Here is a 20119-nt window from a genome sequence, read left to right on the forward strand (position 1 = left end):
CACTCTGCTTGACCCCCCAAACTGCATGTAATTTTTTTATACTGTGAAGTTAATCATGTTCCCATTATGGCTTGCAATTGTAATCATCTTTTACTTTGTGTCTGGTCATTGATTATGAAAACTGAAAAAAAAATCTTCCTCTATTGTGATTATGTAACTATTACTCACTTAATACCATTGTATCATGACTGGTCAACAGAAAAATAATAAAACTCTATATTACCAAAACTAAAGGGGAAGAACCATCAATCCATGCTGCACTAAATATGGGAGGTGTCATGCACACATGAGGAGAATGCAAAAGACTCCTGTGAGTTTTCAGTGTCCACTGTTTATTCAGTGATGCTGTAGCAGGACACACAGAAGGACCTGGAATACCCACATCCAAGGCAGGAAGACACCAAAGAAAAAACTTTACAGTGAGCACAAATAGCCCTTTTCTGGGTATGTACATGCAACAAAAATGTTTTAAACATCCCTAATAAACATGTAAGGATCCTACAAATCATAGCAACTTATTGTGGCCCGACAGTTAAAAGACTATGAGCCAGAGTTCCTGCCTGCTGTGTGTGACCCAACTTCTTCACTTCTCTTCATCTGTGAAAGAGAGATAGTAACAAGAAGCTACTTCATAGCATCACTAGCATTAAATGAGGTAATAGGTGGAAAACCCTTGATGAGGCCTGTTACAATGTAACCTTAACCAAATGTAACTGAAACAGCCAGGTGAGGTGAGATTAATCCAACTCCGCCAGTAACCAGCTTCAGAGCACTAAGGTGGAGAGGATGCCACCCAGGTGTTCCTCCTGAGTGCAGGGGCTGCCTGGAGATACCACAGAGTCTTGACATACTAGAGAGGAAAACCAGGCGGAAGTGTGCCAAGGGAATGTCAAGGTGAAGACACTTATCTTAAGTGCCCACAAAAACCACATTAGAGAAAGATAGGACAGAGCAACTTTACTGAAGCCAAGCTGCTTTGAGCAAGAGGGTTTTTACACCTAAGCGTGGCTAACAGTCTCCTCACCAGAAATTGACTAGGTTTTTCTGTGCTGGTAAAACCTGGGGATTCAACCACATGGTCTCTGAGAGTGAGCCAGCTCGCCCAGCCCCTGATGCTCTGGTCTAGTGATTATTCTGTAATGTTTCTCTTTTTCTTCAGAGAAAAATAGGCGGTGTGTGATGATTTTTCCTCCATTAATTCAAAAATAATTGTAAAGCATCACACAAACTGTAAGACGGCTGTGACTGTGGTGAGGCTCTCACATGAGTACTTCCTGGTAAGTGCTAACAGCGGTGAATAGCATCGTGAGGGACAAAGACACCTACCAGTTCCACATCAGGTGGCACGTTCAATCCTAGTGGGGCAATGAAAGGCTCCTCGTTTTCCTCCAAATTTTCGGCTTCAGTCTTTTCTGTATAAAAAGAAAACATAGAACTTCAGAACCACAACCTGAGAAGACGACAACAGTGGAGGGGAGAGTGGCACGAGCATCACCTGGCCCCTCGTGGTCCTGTCATACACCACAGCTCCCAGGAACACTTCCACTCTCTATTCTGTGTTCACTGGACTACCTGTGGGCAAAAGTACCTCACCAGATCCCAGAGGGGATGGGGTGGTGCAGCACGGGACCATGCCTCCCTCGTTCTTGTCTGTTTCCTCCTGGCACAGACACAGTGGCAGTGTGGACTCCAGGGCCATGGTGCGGGTGCAGTGAGACAACGCATGTGAGCGTTTCCACCCCAAGGCTCTGCACGTAGCAGGCGTGCGACACACTTTCACCTCTCCTCCTTCCCAGTCCCCTCTGATCTGCTAAGCCCACCCTCCCAACTATATGGGTGGGTTCCCCAGAGGGCCAAGCACAGCACAGGGTGCTCAATTACTAGACGACTGTTTTCATCACTGAACCATAAAATCCCTGCATGTAACTTGCCAAGACCTCTCCACCCAAGCAAACCACCTCTCTCTTCACAAATAATCAGATGTATGTCTATTTTCATTTCTTGTTTAACGGTTCACTTAACAAACATCTGTCTACTGGAAGCCAGACAAGACACTACACACTAACTTTCTGAATTCTAAGGTACCTATATACATCTCAATTTAAGGAACAATTTAAAAGGATATGGTGAAATGTACGAAAACATACTGGAAAACTTGTAAAAAATAATGTTTTTAGAATTTCAACATCTATTTATTTCTTCTTTCAAGAAAGATGATGTGAAATAAACATTAAGTCTTCATCGAAACGAGTATCTCCACTGTACATAATGGAGTCTCTTGAAGAGACAACAATTTCAAACCTAATTCTCTGTGAAGCTGAGAAGGAACTTTATATAGGCGTCACAGTACACAAAGACCTGGGGGCTGCAGTCTGATGAGACATAGACTGATTAAGTAACCGTATTCACCAATGTCCCACAAGCTCACATACCCTTGGCTCTCTCCCAAGAACTGAAGACTTGCTATGGCATGAAAGTTCCCTGTAATCAGCAACCCCTCTGTTCAGCTCCAGTAACCAAATGACACAGCAGAACTGATAGGTATTAGAAACAGTGGTTTGCAACATGCCAAGTAACAGCTTAAAAATCCCCAAATTTCTTTGGGAATGAGGTCAAAGGTGTGAATATATAAAAGTATAACTTCACCATATCTCCCTAAAACGACAAAGTGCTATAAACTTTGTTCAAATAGCCTTTCCTTAGTGCTAAGCTGTTCTCAAAAATAAATGAACTCAGAGCAAAAGCGCTATTTGGAATAGTTGGTTACAGATTTGCTTTGTTCTTACACATACTTCACAGAGAAATGGTTTTAGTAGCACAAAATAAAAACCAACTATTGTAATGTTAACTCAGATTCAAATAAATTTAAATATTTTCTTGTTAAAGAAAGGGATAGGTGATAATGATGAAAACCTGTGAAAATAAAAGATGGAACTGGGCTGGAAACAGTAACCTGCAGAGAGGGAAGAGAGAAGTTACACAGAACTAAAGGCGCAGTCAGAGGCTTCTGCTTAATATCACAAGGATTTACAGCAAACACCAGGACACTGCAGTCACCCCTCAGTGTCTGCAGGGGCACCAAAATCCAGGGATGCTCAAGTCCCAGAGCTGGCCCTCTGTATCTGTGGCTCCACTTCTGTGGATTTGACCAACAGCACAGTACTGTTTTTTATCAAAAGAAGAAAAAAATCCGAGAATAAGTGGACCCCCCCAGTTCACACCTGTGTTGCTCAACAGTCAACTGTATGGCATTTTTGGAAATCAGGGAATATTGAGACATGTTGGTGACTCAGAAAAACAAACAAAAGTTAAAATTTTAGACTGCAAGATAATGCAGCAGTAAAGTATAATCTGGTTGTTAGTGGTACTGGGTACCAAACTGTATTCTATTTAAAAAGTGTGTGTAAGCATAGGTACACATCCAAGTATGTATGTGTGTGTATGCATGCTTCCATGGTATTTGTGTATGTGGCATTTTATTTATACTAGTGTAAATTAAAAGTTGAGCTCTAAGTTTTACAGGGCCTCAACTTCCATTAAAGAAATTCATCAGCACACAAAGCAAAATTCGGAGGATGTGGTTACAGAAACAAGATTTTAAATATGGAGAAATTTACATTAAAGAGAAAAGACACTAAAACTTGGAAGAGGAACTAAGCCACATTGAAGTTCTTAAAATTCAATGTTGTTGTTATTTATTTGTTAAGCTGTGTCCAAATCTTTTGCAACCCCGTGGACTGTAGCCCATCAGGCTCCTCTGCCCATGGGATTTCCCAGGCAAGAACAGTGGAGTGTTTTCAATAATCTAACCATATTTGACATCAGGGAGCCCAACGATTACAGTGAGACAGGTGCCCAACACCTAGAACAGGGGTCTGCGACATCTTTCTGCAAAAAGCCAGACAGCAAATATTTCTGGCTCTCTGGCCAGGTGGTCTCCGTCTCAACTACTCCCCATTGTCAATGAAGTGCAAAAGCGCACAGACAAAACAGGGGCAAATGAGCATGGCTGTCCCAATATAACTTCACAGAAACGCGCCAACTGGTCTTCAGTCACAGTTTGCTGATCCCCAACCTAAAATGTTAAAGCACACAATGTACAAGGCTCAGAGACAACAACAAAATTGGAACTGTCTGGAATCCTAAGATGGATGACTTGTTCTAGATTAAGGAATGAGTGTATACTTTTCAAACCTGCAAGAACACATCCACCGCACCCTAACTTCTGAGGTCTGCTCAGATTCAAAAGTCAATGCAAGAAGGTATTTAATACTTTAACTAGGCTTTGACTCAATATGATTAAAATGACATCTGGGAAGACTCTTAGAAGCTTGCAGAGCAGGGCTGTGCAACAGTGACTCTTATGCCCATAAAGTAACGAGCAGAAGGAAAGCCAGGGCGACGAGGCAAGTGTCTGCATGAGCTGGCCCCACATCTCGCTGTCATGCCCCATGGTGAAGAAGCTGGGAGAACCCTAGTGGGGCTGCCGGGCACAGGCATTTTAATGTGCAGGGCACACGGCATTTTAATACGAACTGCCACAGTTACTTCATACTTGCCGGAAGATTTGTTACTTGAGGAGAAAACAATTAAGTAAGTCCATATCACAGGTTCAGCTAGCTCCAGAATTCCATTTCTCTATGATGTGATCCCAGTTCATTACTCCGAACATTTGAGTAGGTTTTTGAAGTTCTTCTTCTCTTTAAACAGAATATTCTGAACAAAGTGATCCACCCTTAATGCTTCAAGTGTGTGTTATCATTATTGATAATTCATGACTCATCAGTATGCAGGGCTGTAAGAAAGGTGCTCTCAGGGCTTATCAAAGTGAATATGGAGTTTATTCCTGAATTGCACAGGTCCAGTTTTTTTAGTAGCACTATCGTTTATTCAAAAAAATATTCAGAGTTAATCCAAAAAGGCATAAATTTAGAATCTTTATTTCTAGGTAAATATTACTTACTTTAAAATACTGTGTTAAATCTATGGCCTAGGGCATATGGAGACTAACCAGGACACCCTGTGCTATCTTCTGTTTGATAATAACTGACTCCACAGGTGTTCTTCCACTGGACACCTGTCATTTCACTCGTGGAGTGGCTATGAAGAAGCAGGTTAGCAGGAGGGTGGTTAATGCCTGTCCCATCAATGCTCTGAGAATGAGCTACTATGGATTTCAACACATGCACTGTCTGTCTGGAAACACAGAATCTAGAATAACTTCCTGCTCCATGAATCCAAAAGAAAGGAAGGAAAAGGAAACCAGATCCTTGGAAGATAACTGAAGTCTGAATTCATTCCCACTTCCAACAACAATTCCTTTCCTACTTCTTAGCTTTGTTTTACCCGAACATCAACCATGTTTCCTCTCTGTCGCACGGTGACACTGTGGCTGTTTAGTGCCCGTAATTGTGCTCTGAAGACTCTACGGGTACATGCAGTGCCTGCCCATCAGCACCACCCGGGCAGCCCCCTCACCTCACCTCTCTGCTTGGAAGGCTCCTCTTCCTCCGTGGGTTCGGACGGGTCATAGTAGTCACTGCCGTACGTGAACCCCACCGCGTTATAGCTCCCGTCCTCTGCCAGTGCTTCACTCAACCGCTTGTATTCTTCCTCTTGAACAAAAACGAGAATTATGTTAACAGAGCAGAAATTTACTGAGAGACATTTTACATATTTCTAAAGTTGTGGCTATCAGTAAAGCATACAACACACTTTTTCCAACCTCTTTTCGAGGCAAAAATGTTTTTGAAAATTTCACACTTCACATCTATCAATATGTACTTTTGCCAGTACATGTTTACCACAGACAGCGGATTACACGTCTTTTGTGGAAAATTTCTTCCTGCTGAGAAACTTGGGGATTAAGAACTGTATTAAAGATTGTTATGGCAAAGACAAGAACATCAATTTTAATTTATACGATACTGTTAAAGAAGAACAGTTAAAGAGTTTGGTTTTTGTTTTTTCAAATCCCAGTCTGCCCTCAAAAGCTGGGAAAATTCTCTGTGGCTCTATATATAAACTATCCTGAGGTCCTCTCAGAACGCAAAGACTGCTGTTTTTCCAATCCACTGGGTACTGTCAAGATAATATCAGAAAGAGTGAGTATAAAAAAATGAATGGGAGTAAACTTTTAAATACTTAAAAAATTTTTAAAAAGTTTGTTGCTTAAGTAAGTTTTTCTTGAGCAGTACCTTGCCTTGCCTCCTCCTCAAGCAAGTCCGTATGCAAGGCTAAATACCTCTCTTCATCACACAGGGTCTCTATTCGTGCCTCCTCTTCGGAGAGCTGGTAATCTCTGTTCCATGTGGAATACTCAGCATCGTACTCAGAAAGGTCATGCAGGTGACCGCGCCCATCATATCTGTAATATGAACATACTGGTCAATGGGAAGAAATTAACGTCTGGGTTGGTTCGTGTGTGACGTTTTCTATGCATACTTACCAATTAAAACAAAGAAATAAAAATATGAAAGCAAACATAAAAATTCTTCTCATTATATTTAATTTGGCTAGTCATATCTCACCTACGTTTAAACTCAAGTTATCTTAACAAAGTCTAAATTCCTTTCTAACATACTATAAAACTTACAATTAAAGGTAAACAATCCTTTAATAGCTTAAATGGTATCCACTTCAGTGGCAGTTCTTACCCTTTATGGCTTGGTTAACCATTCAATGCCATTTGTAAGGAAAAAAAAAAAAAGAAAAAACTTTTTTTTTCTGAAAAGTCAAATATCATAGCTTACATTCACACAAACCGAATACATAAATACCTATCCGTAAGAACCAAACGGTCGAAATTTCCTCGCTTCTTTCTGCTAGTCCCGAACTCTCAGGAGAGATCTTCACCAAAGAAACTTGCGTCCATTGGAGGTAAAATCTTGGCTAGGCTCGCCCCCTAGCCACTTGGCTGAGGAAATAAGTGCTGGGTTATGTGATAGAGAGACACACATACATAGGAACAGTGACATATACGTGCAGTTTAAGGAGGTTCACTAGATACAGAGCAAAACTATTAGAAGATTTAGCATAAAATATGTGCTTCTAAACTTTATGCCCCCAGGATATAACATACATGAATACACATCCATGTGCACTTGTGTGGACCCATAGGTATGTTAGATGAAGACTAAGGAAGCACTTTCTGTTATGCTTTTAAATACAAAAAGTTCAATGAAGATGCTGTCAAAGTGCAACTCTCAGATAATGAGTGAATTAGGGAATTTTACTTAAGACACTCAGATTTAGGGTTGCAAAAACAGATGTAGAGAGACAAAAGTCTGCTTAATTTTTCAATGCTGACTTTTGTAATGAGGACTAGAAAATATAGGGGAAAAAAAGACATTTACAGGAAAAAAGGCCAAATATTTCAGGGTAGCCAAGTTACTGCATATTATTAAATTTAAAAATTATTTTTACTATGCTGTAAACCTCCTTAACTTACAAATGTAGATCATTATCTTAAAATATTACACATCTACATGTGTAGCGTTTGCTCCCCACTGGTTTTGGAAGACCTAACTCACATCATGTACAGAGTGATATGGAAAACTGTATAAAAAGCTCAGACTTCCTTGCTTATCAAACTTTAACAATGTTACAAGTAACACTTTTCAAAAGGAAGCCGCTTGACAACTCAGGCGACATCATTCAATAGAAACCATGGTTTAAAGGTACAGCATGCTTGAGCAGAGTGCCAGGGCCCTCAGGTCCAGACCTGAGCTGGTGACCCTCCCTTCATGAGTTCTTCTTGTCTAGATCTAACTCCAAGTGGAAACGTCGGGGATGGAAAAGGCGTTTGGTCATTAATGTGTCCATTCAGGCCAGCTCAGAGGTCATCCCTATAGTCAGGTTCCAAGGCTTTGCAGAATCCAGTTTTAATTGTCTCGAACGATGGGCTTCGTTCACTCGGAGAGACTATTCCACAGTTTAATGGTTGGTCACGGTTACTTTTCAGTCCGGGCCCCAGAAGCAGAGTTGCCAAACTGGCAAAAACCAAACCCACAAAAATCCCAAGGAGAAAGAGGGACTGAAAACATGGGAGGGGAGGGGAGGGGAGCAAACAACCTACATCATGTAAGGTCATCCTTTTCAAATCAAACATCTTTAGCAATTTCAATCCCATGACCCCTCTGTCCAAAGTGGCCAAACACGCTCCAGGGTGAATACCTAAAAGCATGTTTGATTTGAAAAGAACATATCTCTGTCTCAGCTCCACCCTTCAGTTTTAAAAGACAGTGAAACCAGCCCTAAGAACAGTACCTCTAAGAGCAAGGCCAGTGTCTGCAAAAAGTCAACCGGCCTTCAACTGACTGGCAACTTCAGCCTGAATCTGTGAAACTCATCGGATTAACAAAGGAAAAGGGAGGAATGGGGAGGGGGGTGGATCATATGTCATGACAGCAAAATACGGGCGCTCCACTGAGAGCGCTGGGGATAAGAGAGGTTCAAAGCCAACTCTTGGGGTCCAAGAGGTCTCTAATCGTGACATCAGCTTGCGGCGTTTCGGGCTGCCCTCCCACCACACGGAGCTGTGGGAGCGCGGAGGGCCCCAGAGCGCCGGTCAGGAGAGGCCCTGGGCCCGGGCAGCTTCCACTGCCCGGAGTGGCAACTGCAACCCAGCGACAAGAGTGAGGGGTCGTGAGGGGCTGCGGGAGCAGAGACGATCCCTCCGGCGACAGACGCGGCACGCAGCTCCAGCCAGTGCCTTAGGGCAGGTTTCACCATCCCCTCCCCCGCAAAACCAGGGGGATGTGGGGACAGGGGAGGGGTGTCCCCCGGATCCCCGATGACTCCAGAAAAACCCCCTTCAGTCCTGGCCATCAAGTCAACATCAGACGAAATCAAGCGGGCGAGGGAAGGGGAGGACCGGCGGGTGTGGGGAGGAACCGACCTGTCGATGAGGATCTTGTGGTCCCCCATCCAGGGGATGAGGTGCTGTCCCTGTTCCTGGGCCAGGGCCCGCTCATCGTCTCGGAACAGCTTGCAGGCATAGCCGAAGACCAGCAGCTCCACTCGGTTCCCCCCACCGCCGGCACCGCCGGGCCCGGTCTCCTCCTTCGCTCCGCTTTTCCTCTCGGTTTTGGTGCGGCCTCCGCTCGCGCCGTACATGACAGCGTCCCCGGCGTCCAGGCTGGTTTTCTTCTGCGCCGCGGCCGATGTCCCTGAAGCCTCCGCTTGGCCTACCCGCTCAGTCAAGAGCGCCGCATCCCGGCCCCAACCTAGACACTGCCGCCATTGCGGGCAATAAAATGGAGGAGCGCAACTTCCGGCGAGGTGCAGCCCTACTTCCGGCGAGCCGATTCCACTGATTAGCTAATTCACTCCCGTCGTTTAAGCCTCTAGAAAATATTTGGCTCTAGGTTTTCGCCTTCGGAGGTGCCGCCACGTTAGGAACTTCCGTTTTCAGAGGAAAGCGCGTTTTTGGTGTGGATTTTCTGCAGCGGCAGTCCAGAGCAGTGGCGAAAGCGCGGCTTCGGATCGTGCGTTACCTACACCCGGGCGCGTTCGGGCCCAGGGCGGAAGGAGGGCGGGCGCTTCGTGGGCTGCGTACGCGGCTTGGTGGGGCGGGTGCTCTTGGTTCCTGTGAGAGGTCTTTCTGTCAGCCGGGCCCTGGACCGTGCACTCTGGGGCCAGGGACCATCGGGTCGGGTTCTTGGGGGCCGTGGGGCCGTGAGGTCGTGGGGTTGAGTGTTCTGGGGTCGGGTGCTCTGGGACCGAGGCACCGTGGAGTCGGATACTCAGGGGCGTGGGTCGTGGGGTTGCGTGTCCTGGGGCCATGGGGTCGGGTGTTTGGGGGCCGTGGGGTCGGGTGCTCAGGGCTCGGGGACCGTGGAGTCGAGTGCTTAGGAGCCGGGGGCCGTGGGGTCGTGGGGTCGCGTGTTGTGAGTCAGGGGGGCCATGGGTCGTTGCATCGAGTATTTTGGGCCGGGGATTCTGGGGCCCGGGAGGTTGACAGGGGTATGCCTTGGGAGCAGGTCGCATGGCTTTTCTGAATCCCTGGTTTCTTCTCCGTTCTGGGGGGTCATGACCCTGGTCTCGCCTTCCCCAGGTTTCCTCAGCGGTTGTCAGAGATCTTAGTAAGATGTGAAGCCTCTTGCCTTGACGGATTTTGTGGTCCTGGGACCCGTGTAGGAGGAAAGTGGTGGGAACGGCTTGTGTGGACACTTGTCAGTTGAATGCGGGGTGATTTTGCTTTGGTTTGTTTCATCTCTTATTTGTTTAGTTTTCTGGTACGACTTGGAAACTGTCACTGTCTGATGAAGTTCAACGTATTTACCTACACCCTGCAGTTCCACTTGTCCGTGGATACCCCAATGGGTATACCTCATGTGATACCCGGAATGCTGCAGGAGACCTGGACACAAGTGTTTATAGCATCCTTCTTGAATGGCCCCAGACTGGAAGCAGCCCAAGTGTCCATCACAACAGAATGCTCAAATACATTGTAGTGTAGTTATATACACAGTGGAATATACAATGAAACTGAATGAGCTGAAGTTACAAGCAAGAGACTGGATGAATCGGAAACAATTTTGAGCAAAGGAAGCAAGACAGAAAAGTGCAAATAGTACCTTTGTGATTCCAATCCTAAAATTCAGTCAAAATTAGGCTAAAATGGAACACCCTGGTGATCCAGTGGTTAATAATATGGGTTCAGTTAAGAAACAAATGTTCTGCAGAGGGAAGTTAATACACTGAGCTGGTAATAAAGGTCTAGGAAGAGCTGAAAACGGGTAGGTGGGGTAACCCTGATGAGCCAGCGCCCCCACTACCCTGGAGGCTGGCGCTGGTTGCTTCCTCACAGCTGGGGTGGGGTACCTTCTTTGGTTGTGAAGGAAGGGCTGTGCGGAGACCTAGAATCAGGAAGAAGATACAGATAAAACAGGGGATGCCATTCAAAACAGACAAGTAGACAGATACACTGACTACTGCCCTCCAGCACCCAAACAGCATTTGTTAAATGGAGGTGAAGCCAGTGGGCAAGGAAGCCTGTATGCTCAAGTCTGCAGGCCAAGCCTTTTGTGACACTATAAATGGGCGTCAGTGGTCATGAGGGCAGATAGGTGCCCTCCTGAGCACATGTAAGGACTCATTGGTCCTCATGAGGCCTAGTGAGAAACAAGACAACAGTCCCCAAATGGGGTTGATGATGCTAAACCTCATGTCATCAGACTAACACCTGATTTAATTATGGTTTTGACTCTCCTAGAAATGGGATCTTAAATCGGCAAATCAGGAATCACTTGGTTAGCACTAGTTAGGTCACTTGCTTTTTAGGCTCCTGCCACCTCCTCCAGGAGAGTAACCTTGCAATAACCAACCTGTTTTGGGGCTAGTATGACTTCTTGTTCCTGCTCGCTTCTACCTATGAAAGGTTTTATATATATTTGGCTGTGCTGGGTCTTCAGTTGCGGCATGCAGAGATCTAGTTCCCTGACAAGGGATTGAACCCAGGTCCCCGGCATTGGGAGCATGGAGTCTTAACTACCGGACCACCAAGGAAGTCCCCTATAAAAGTTGTTTTGTACAACTTCTTGGTACTTCTTTGTCTGTTAATTTGCATGCTACCTGATTCATGAATCATTGAATAAAACCAGTAAGATCTTTAAGGTTTGCTCAGTTGAATTCTATTCTTTGATCAAAGTTGTCCTGTGATCTCAATTACCTGGAGATGTTCATTAACTTGTCCAAGGTCACACGTCCCTGGCTGGCTCCCCCAGGGCCTGTGCTCCTACCCATCAAGGCAACTGTCTTGCCAGGTCGAATGTGCTCAGCACTGGAAATAAGAGAGTTGATGTTCCCTGTCTTTGAGAGGCTCGTGATCAAGGTGGGGAGACAGACATGTAAAGATAAGTCTGTTCTGTTGGAATATTTTGTAAGTGGATATTTCTTCCGGGGATGCTTTCTCATGCTATACACTGAATGTCAGAATGCCCTTCCAGCCCACCTCTGCTATTATGTTCTCAACATGAAAGCATCTTGTCTGCAGTATGACCCAGGCTTGTCTCCTGGAACTGGGTATTTTAATAACCTAGTTTGAAGATGGAAAAATACAAATGCCCAGTTATTGCTTTTTTTCTCCAAAGCTCCAGGTATGTTTCTAATGAGCAGCCATGTTTAAAAACAAATGGACTAAAATTTCAAGATAATTCTGATATGCATCTGGATTTTAAAAAGTGATTACAGGTTAAACTATAATAGTTTGGTGATATAGAATTCTATTATTTTTCTGTTGCCCAATCATATAACATGATTAGGTAATAGTTAACATAATCACAGTAGCAAAAGATGTTTATCAAATTTCACAATCAATAGCCAGACAAAAATAAAGATGATTACAGTTGCAAACCATAATGGGAACTTGATTAACCTAACTATAAAATAATTACATACAATTTGGGGGCTGATGCAGCAAGTGGAAGTTCATACATGCTATTGATTCCTTCTAGTGTATTTATTTCTGTTAGTTTGTTCTTTAGTTCTTGTGGGTCTTTGGTAAACATTTCTTGCATCTTCATTGTTTTCCCAAGATCCTGGATCATCACTATTGTTATTCTGAATTCTTTTTCTAAAAGATTGCCTCTCTCCATTTAGGTTTTTTTTTTCTTTTTTTTTTCCTGGGGATTTATCTTGTCCATAAGTTTCCACTTTTTCCTCGTGATTAACTTTCTGTAATGTTTAGCCACTGTGGGATTATGATCCTTCTTGCTTCTGTCTGCTCTCTGATGGAGGAGGCTAAGAGGCTGGTGATGGGAAAAACTGGGTTTTGCTCACTAAAGCTTTAATTATCTGCTGATTGGTGGTGGTGTGCTCCCTCCCTGGTAGTTGTTTGGCCTGAGCAGCCCTGGGGTTTAAGGGCTCTATGATAGGGTTAATGGTGACCTCAAAGGGGAGAACTTCTTTGGTATTATTATTCTCCAGTTTGTGGGCCACCCACCCAGTGGGTATGGGATTTGATTTTATCATGATTGTTCCTCTCCTACTGTCTTGCTGCAGCTTCTTTTTTGTCTTTGGACATGTGGTATCTTTTTTTTTTTTTTTTGCTGATCCCAGTGTCCTCTTGTGGATGGTGGTTCAACAGCTAGTTGTGATTTGGTTCTCTCGCAGTAGGATGTGAGCTCACGTGCTTCTACTCCACCATCTTGAACTGGAACTCCCTAGTATATTTCTTGATTTAGCCTTTCTCCTAAATTTCTTTGAAATCTAATTTTCAGAGTGAAAGCCTCTGAGCAGTTACAGTGAAGCACTTTTGTCAACAGCTTCATATTTCTTTCCTACTTGGGCCGCTGCTTGGCTCAGATGTGTAAGGGGAGATCTCTATTCCTGCTGTCAACACTCTGGACGGATAGGTCTTTGATCCTTGCTGTGTGACTTGGCCATGTCACACCTGAGGCTGTGGTCACCTTCATTTATGAATGGCACAGATCCACCACTTACTGGAAGTGGACTTGTTAAACCTCTTGTATGAACATTATACTCTGTTCTTTTTCATTGGGTTGAGGGAGGTGGGAGGGAAGGTTGCAAAAGATGGGTACTAGAACATTTCAGTTTAACATTTATGTTAAATGTATTTCATTTAACTTTGATGTATATATACTGGACAAATGGGTCCCAATTTTATAATATCTAGTTTCTAGATATTAAAGAGATTGCCAGTGAATGAAAAAAATAGGGTTAGTAAACTAACACATTTTGTATACTTTGTGTTAGGGACCGGGATGGGGAATACATGTAAATCCATGGCTAATTCATTTCAATGTATGACAAAAACCACTGCAATGATGTAAAGTAATTAGCCTCCAACTAATAAAAATAAATGGAAAAAAAAATAAAATGAAGCTGGGGTTAAAAAAAAAATTCATTGAAAGGCTGTCTTCTGAAAAGGACCTTTGGAAGTGAAATTGTAAGTCACATCTAAGTGACATATGTGCCTGTAGTTACCACCCACTGTTGGCTGGATGGTGAAAAGGAGGAATTGGGAGAAATGAAAGATTCTAGACTAGAATATTCATTCCTTTGTAGAAGACACTTTTGAATATAGCCAGAAATGGCAACCCACTCCAGTTTTCTTGCCTGGAGAATCCCATGGATGGAGGAGCCTGGTGGGCTACAGTCCACTGGGTCGCAAAGAGTCGGACACAACTGAGTGACTTCACTTTCACATTGTTACCTGTGTCTAGTTTATTCGACACTACTGTGTTTATAGTGGATAAACTTAAGTTCTTATTTGAAACATCTAGTCTTTAGATGTTTAGAAGTGCACAAAGTATGTTAAAAACAGAGGTCATGAAATAATATATTTTGTAGATATATCCTTTTTAAAAAATTCATATGAATTACTGTCTTTTTAGAAATGGAATGATTTAACCACTTCTCTGAGGAGTACACATTATTTGTGCTGGTTCAGTGAAAAAGAAAGTACCAGGGCATTTTTACTAGTGTGTTTGTAGTGAAGCAAGATTAACCATTGTCCCTTATGTGTCTCTGCATTTTGTTTTACATACCTGTGTATATAGTGTACATAAGAATTGTTGTTCAGTCGCTCAGTCGTGTCCAACTCTTTGCAACCCCATGGACTGCAGCACACCAGGCTTCCCTGTCCTTCACCATCTCCTGGAGCTTGCTCAAACTCATGTCCATTGAGTCGGTGCAGTCCAACCATCTCATCCTCTGTCATCCCCTTCTCCTGCCTTCAGTCTTTCCCAGCATCAGGGTCTTTTCCAATGAGCCAGCTTTTCGCATCAGATAGCCAAAGTACTGGAGCTTCAGCTTCATCATCAGTCCTTCCAAGGGTTGATTTCCTTTAGGATTGACTAGTTTGATCTCATTGCTGTACATATGGGATAAATGTCCAAGTTTACAACATCTAGTCTTCCTAGATGTTAAAGAGGTTGCCAGTGTGTGACAAAAATAGCAAATACATTGGGTACATTTCATATTAAAATTCATAGGAAAGATTCTGAAAACTGGTGGAAGTGAAATTGTTAAAATCCCCTCTAAGCATTACAGGTGCTTATTAGATTTGTCCACTGGGTTGCTAGAGATGAGAAGGGGTGCAGTTCTTGGCTAGAGTGGTTCTATTTAGATAACACTTCGGACTAGATAGCCTTTGTGGGCAGTGTACTCATTGCTGCTATGTGTATATATACTGGACAAACTTAAATCCTTATTAGAAACGTCTAGCCTTTCTAGATGTGTAAAAGTACACAGCCTATTTTGAAAGTACAGTGTTAAAGTAACATCTTTTAAGTATTAAGTATGTTTTCTGTTAAGTCACAGGAATGGTTGTATTTGGGGAGTGGACTTGTTAAACGAGTCTTGGAGAGTAAGCTGACTGTTCAGTGGGGGTGAGGGTGGGAGTAGGGGACAGGGAAGGATGTGCAGAGAGAAGCTCTCAGTGCCCATCAATCTTTGGACAAGCTCAGATTGTCTAGCCGTTGTTCTGTTTGTGCATTTTAGTTGATATTGCTGTGTATTAAAGAATAAGCAAGTCCTAACGCCCTAAGTTGAGCATTAAGGAAATGTGTTTTAATCATAACTCTTGCCAATATCTTTATGTAGAGGCCTATTGCTGATTCTTTGCAACCCCATGGACTGTAGTCTGCCGGGCTCCTCTGTCAGTGGAATTCTCCAGGCAGGAATACTGGAGTGGGTTCCATTTGCTTCTCCAGGGGATCTCCCCAACTCAGGGTTCAAACTTTGGTCTCCTGTATTGCAGGCAGATTCTTTACCGTCTGAGTCACCAGAGAAGCCCTTTCCCCCTTTTCTTTTCAATGCCCAAAGTGCATTAAAAGGAGAGGTAGTAAAATAACCCCTTAAGAGATGTCCTTTTGTTGGTTTTTAGGAAGGGCTGTGTCTCCTGGGTGTGTCTTGGAGCTGGATGTAGTCTGGTACCTCGCTGAAATGCTGGAGGAGGGGTAAGAGGAATGCTGAGGGAAAGGGCTCTTGGCTAATATCTTCGTATCTAGAAGACAGTTTTAGGTCTTACATGCATTTTTGTAAAGTACCTAGTTTATTGTGGACAAGGTTCATTCTTTATTTTGCAACATCTTTGCTGTTTAGAAGTCCTGAGGTAACTATGATAAGTTGAGCTTGTGAATTAACCAATTTGTAAATGTCTCTGTTGTGCGTGTGTGCTAAGTTACCTCAGGCATGTCCGATCATTTGCGACCCTATGGACTGTAGCCCGCCAGGCTCCTCTGTCCATGGGGTTCTCCAGGCAAGGATACTAGAGTGGGTTGCCATGCCCTCCTTCAGGGGATTTTCCCGGGCCAGGGACTGAACTTGCATCTCTTGTCTCTCTTATGGCAGGCAGGTTCTTTACTGCTAGAGCCACCTGGAAGCCCAACTATCTTTGTTGTTTTTGATTTTAAAAAAACTCAACATCTTGGACATGGAATTCTTAAACCGTCTCTGAGAAATGTGTGTCAGGACATTAGGTTAGCAGCAGAGGGCAGAAGGAAGTGTAAGGGAGGGGTGTGTGTGGATGGATGTGTTCATGTTTATATTTTGATGATGACCAAATGGCAGCCCACTCCAGTATTCTTGCCTGGAAAATTCCATGGACGGAGGAACCTGGTAGGCTACAGTCCTTGGGGTAGCAAAGAGTTGAACACGACTGAGCGACTTCACTTTATGCATGTGTGCACATCTCTTGACTGTGCCACGGAGTTCATTGTTCAGTAATTCAATGGAAACATACCTCTTTGCTAACATTTCAATAATTTAGATCAGATAATGAATCCTCTTGGAGGCATTATTCTTTTTGTACTCTTTGCTTTATGTCTTATTTTTAATTGAACATTAAGGGGATGTAGTATTTTAGTCATAACTCTGCTAATATCTTTATCTAGAGGCCTGTTGCCATTTTTGTGTTTTTTGAAATTTTTGTCACCAAGAAAGTCAGGATTACTTTTTTTGTCCTTACAGATTGAGTTGATATAGTATATTCTTGGTTATCAGAATATTCATAGCTTTGGGACTTTGAAATGGTAAATATTCATGATGTGTGGAACAGTGTGATACATAACTGTGTGATCTTAATTGCATAAAAATGGATGCTTAGTTTTGAAAATACACGAATGACACCTAGAAGGATATATCAGATGATCAACTGCCTGTGATATGAATGACTTTGTTATTTGATTTCCTGTTATGCACATATTAGCTTTTAAGAAAGAAATGTTACTTTTAAAACCTTCAAGAAAATGAGAATATCCATTTTACCCTCGACCAGATTGTTACCTGTCATCATTTCATCCATTGAAGTTGTATTCCAGTTTCACTGTTTGGTATCATTCATGGACTGTTTCATCTGATTCGAGCCATTGTGATAAATTTGGGGTCAGAGCTTGAGGTACTCTATGAGAGTCAGGAAGAAGGGAAGTTATTTCCCGTGTGAAATCCATCAGCAGTTGACCCCGAGCTGTCATGTGCCTCCCAGCCCCCACCCCCGTCGTCTGGACCACCCACTTCACCTTTCCTGTTAGATGTGTCTCAGCATCAGTACCCACCCACTTCACCTTTCCTGTTAGATGTGTCTCAGCATCAGTACCCACACATTCACTGTGAACGTGGCCTAGTATGGCCAGAGAGGCTTTGCAGATGGGATTAAGTTAAGGATCTTGAGATAGGAGATTATCCCGGATCATCCGCTTGGGCTCAGTGTGGTCACAAGGGTCCTCATAAGAGCGAACTGGGAGTCAGGGGGGCTGGCCTTGAACATAGAAGCAGATTGGAAGTGATGCCGGCACCTCTAGAAGAGAAGAAGGCAGGAAACAAAGTCTCCCCTGAGACTTCAGGTGGAACCAGCCCTGCTGACACCTGGGTTTCAGCCTCTTTAAGACTCCTGATCTCCAGAGGTGTAAGACAATACATTTGTGTTGTTTCAAGCCACTGAATTTGTGGTCATTTGTTACAGTAGCAGTGGGAAATGAAGACATGTGTAACTCTGTATTTAACTTTTAGGGAACTGCCAAACTATTTTTCAAATAGCTGCATCATTTTCCATAGTCCATCGTTTTGATTTCACAGCCATTCTAGGGAATGTGTACCTCATTATGGCTTTAGTTTGCTTTTCCCTAATGATGAATAATATCGAGTGCCTTTTCATGTACTTAGCCATTCAGATATATTCTGTGGTGAAGTGCCTATTAAAATCTTTTGCTCATATAAAAATCATGGTATTTTCTATATACTGTGATATACTGACATGTTTCCTTTGTTTAAAAAAATTTATTAATTTATTTATCTTTGACTGTGCTGGATCTCCCTGACTGCGCGGGCTTCTCTCTGGTTGCAGAGATCCGGGGCTACTCTGTAGCTGTGGTGCTCAGGGTTCTCACTGTGGAAGCCGGTTTTGTTGTGGAGCGTGGGCTCCAGAGCACAGGCTCAGGGGTTGTAGCCCTTGGGCTTAGTTGCTCCGTGGCACGTGGGATCTTCCCCGACCAAGGACCGAATCCGTGTCTCCCGCATTGGCAGGCAGGTTCTTCACTGCCACGCCATCAGGGAAGCCCTGTTTCCTTCTTAAAGGTAGGTGGTGCCTGACTTTCATCATGGCCGATCAGTTTTGCCTAGCTCATGTTTTAGGTGAATGGGATGACGTAGTGTGTGCTCTTCTGCATCCGGCGTCTCACTCATCATGTCTGTAAGTCATCCCAATCAAGGTGTGTGTTCTAGTGTTCTCATTCTCAGTGCTGGGTAATTTCCCGTTGTGATAACCACTATTGACCTGTCCACTCTGCTGTTTGTGGCACTGAAGCAGTTTCATTTGTGTGCCTTTTGGTGCCCAGGGTCACACACTTTTGCGCTGAAATCAACAGGCCTATACCTGGAGGTGGAACTGACAGGTTACAACACTCAGCCCGAGAAGATGCCCCCAAGCTTTCCCACGGACTGGGGGATGTCCAGATCTGGACCAGGTTGTTTTTGTCACTGGGCATTTCCACTGTGGGGACCACACCCAGGTGACACTGTTGCTGACCCGTGCACCCACCACTGTCGTCTTTGAGCTGTGGAAGCACAGGTAGGATTGGGACCCAGGACTGAGTTGGGGAGAGACCAAGGTCAGTGCAGAGACCAGTTAGTCAGGGTCTGTTTAGTGAATACTCTGAGCCCAGGACCCCTGCAGGAAGCATCCAGCCCCTCACGGTGGTGGTGGTGGTGGGGTTAATTTAGGGGCATGTATAATGTACAAGCTGGCTTCCCCTGTGGCTAACTGGTAAAGTATCCGCCTACAGTGTGGGACCTGCAGGAGATGGGGTTTGATCCCTCGGGCAGGAAGATCCCCTGGAGGAGGGCATGGCAACTTACTCCAGTATTCTTGCTTGGAGAATCCCATGGACAGAGGAGCCTGGTGGGCTACAGCCCATAGGGTCCCAAAGAGACACGACTGAAGTGACTTAGCACAGCAGAGCATGGCATGACATAATATATAAAGTGTGTGCAGGTTCACTGGTGATGTGTGAAACAGGCGTGAGAATATTTAGTATGCTGTTGTCAAGTTACATTCTTTGCTATCTGTCAAATGAGCCCTGAAAGAATGAAAATGGTGGCGCCAAGCTGCCCTCACACAGGGTCATTCTTGAATGACCCTGTCCTTCACTCAAGACTCTGCTCCAGATCAGCGGCAGAAGCAAAGTGGGAAAATGTTTTTTTTTTCCAGAGACACTGAGACCAATTCTTAGTGGATTTCCTTCCACAAGGAGCAGGTGGTCTTGGCAAATCAGCTATCCACTCACTGATCTATCCCATATTAAATCTTTTTTAAGCCTCAAAATTCTTACAACCCCCCAAAACAACCTGGTTCTTTAAGAATCCCCCAAGTGTCCATTGACAGATGAAGTGATAAACAAGATGAGGTACCTGTATACAGCGGAATATTACTCAGGCATAACAAGGAATGAAATTGGGTCATTTGTAATGATGTGGGTAGACCTACAGTCTATGATTCAGAGCGAAGTAAGTCAGAAACAGAAAGACAAGTGATCATATATTAACACATATATGTGAAATCTAGAAAAAAGGTACAGATGAACCTATTTGCAAAACAGAAATAGAGACACAGACACAGAGAATGGACTTGTGGACATGGGAAGAATGGGAGGATGGG

The 20119-nt window shown here is 43.9% G+C and overlaps 1 protein-coding gene and 1 long non-coding RNA gene across 7 annotated transcripts in view; one reads left to right on the forward strand and one right to left on the reverse strand.

Annotated features, from left to right (window-relative positions):
* Window positions 1-9270, reverse strand: part of SFSWAP (splicing factor SWAP) — an 80260-nt gene extending 70990 nt beyond the window's left edge. For 4 of the 5 annotated variants that reach the window (XM_070475039.1, XM_070475038.1, XM_070475037.1 and 1 more), the window contains exons 1-4: window positions 8900-9270; window positions 6198-6367; window positions 5484-5615; window positions 1327-1412 (exon numbers count right to left, since the gene is read on the reverse strand). In XM_070475039.1, coding sequence (XP_070331140.1) covers window positions 1327-1412; window positions 5484-5615; window positions 6198-6367; window positions 8900-9117 — 606 coding nt within the window. In that variant the 5' untranslated portion in view covers window positions 9118-9270. Of the gene's footprint in view, window positions 1-1326; window positions 1413-5483; window positions 5616-6197; window positions 6368-6779; window positions 8547-8899 lie in introns of those variants that run through there. The other variant, XM_070475040.1, reaches the window with a different exon arrangement.
* Window positions 9271-9276: 6 nt separating this feature from the next.
* On the forward strand, window positions 9277-20063 carry LOC139037759 (uncharacterized). 2 transcript variants are annotated; one of them, XR_011490647.1, is made up of 3 exons: window positions 9277-9488; window positions 15854-15926; window positions 18311-20063. It is a non-coding gene; the product is annotated as an uncharacterized lncRNA (long non-coding RNA). The 2 variants fall into 2 exon arrangements; XR_011490648.1 differs by lacking the exon at window positions 9277-9488 and adding an exon at window positions 9528-9652.
* Window positions 20064-20119: the final 56 nt, after the last annotated feature.

This window comes from Odocoileus virginianus, chromosome 12 (assembly GCF_023699985.2).
Source record: "Odocoileus virginianus isolate 20LAN1187 ecotype Illinois chromosome 12, Ovbor_1.2, whole genome shotgun sequence".
NCBI lineage: Eukaryota > Metazoa > Chordata > Mammalia > Artiodactyla > Cervidae > Odocoileus > Odocoileus virginianus.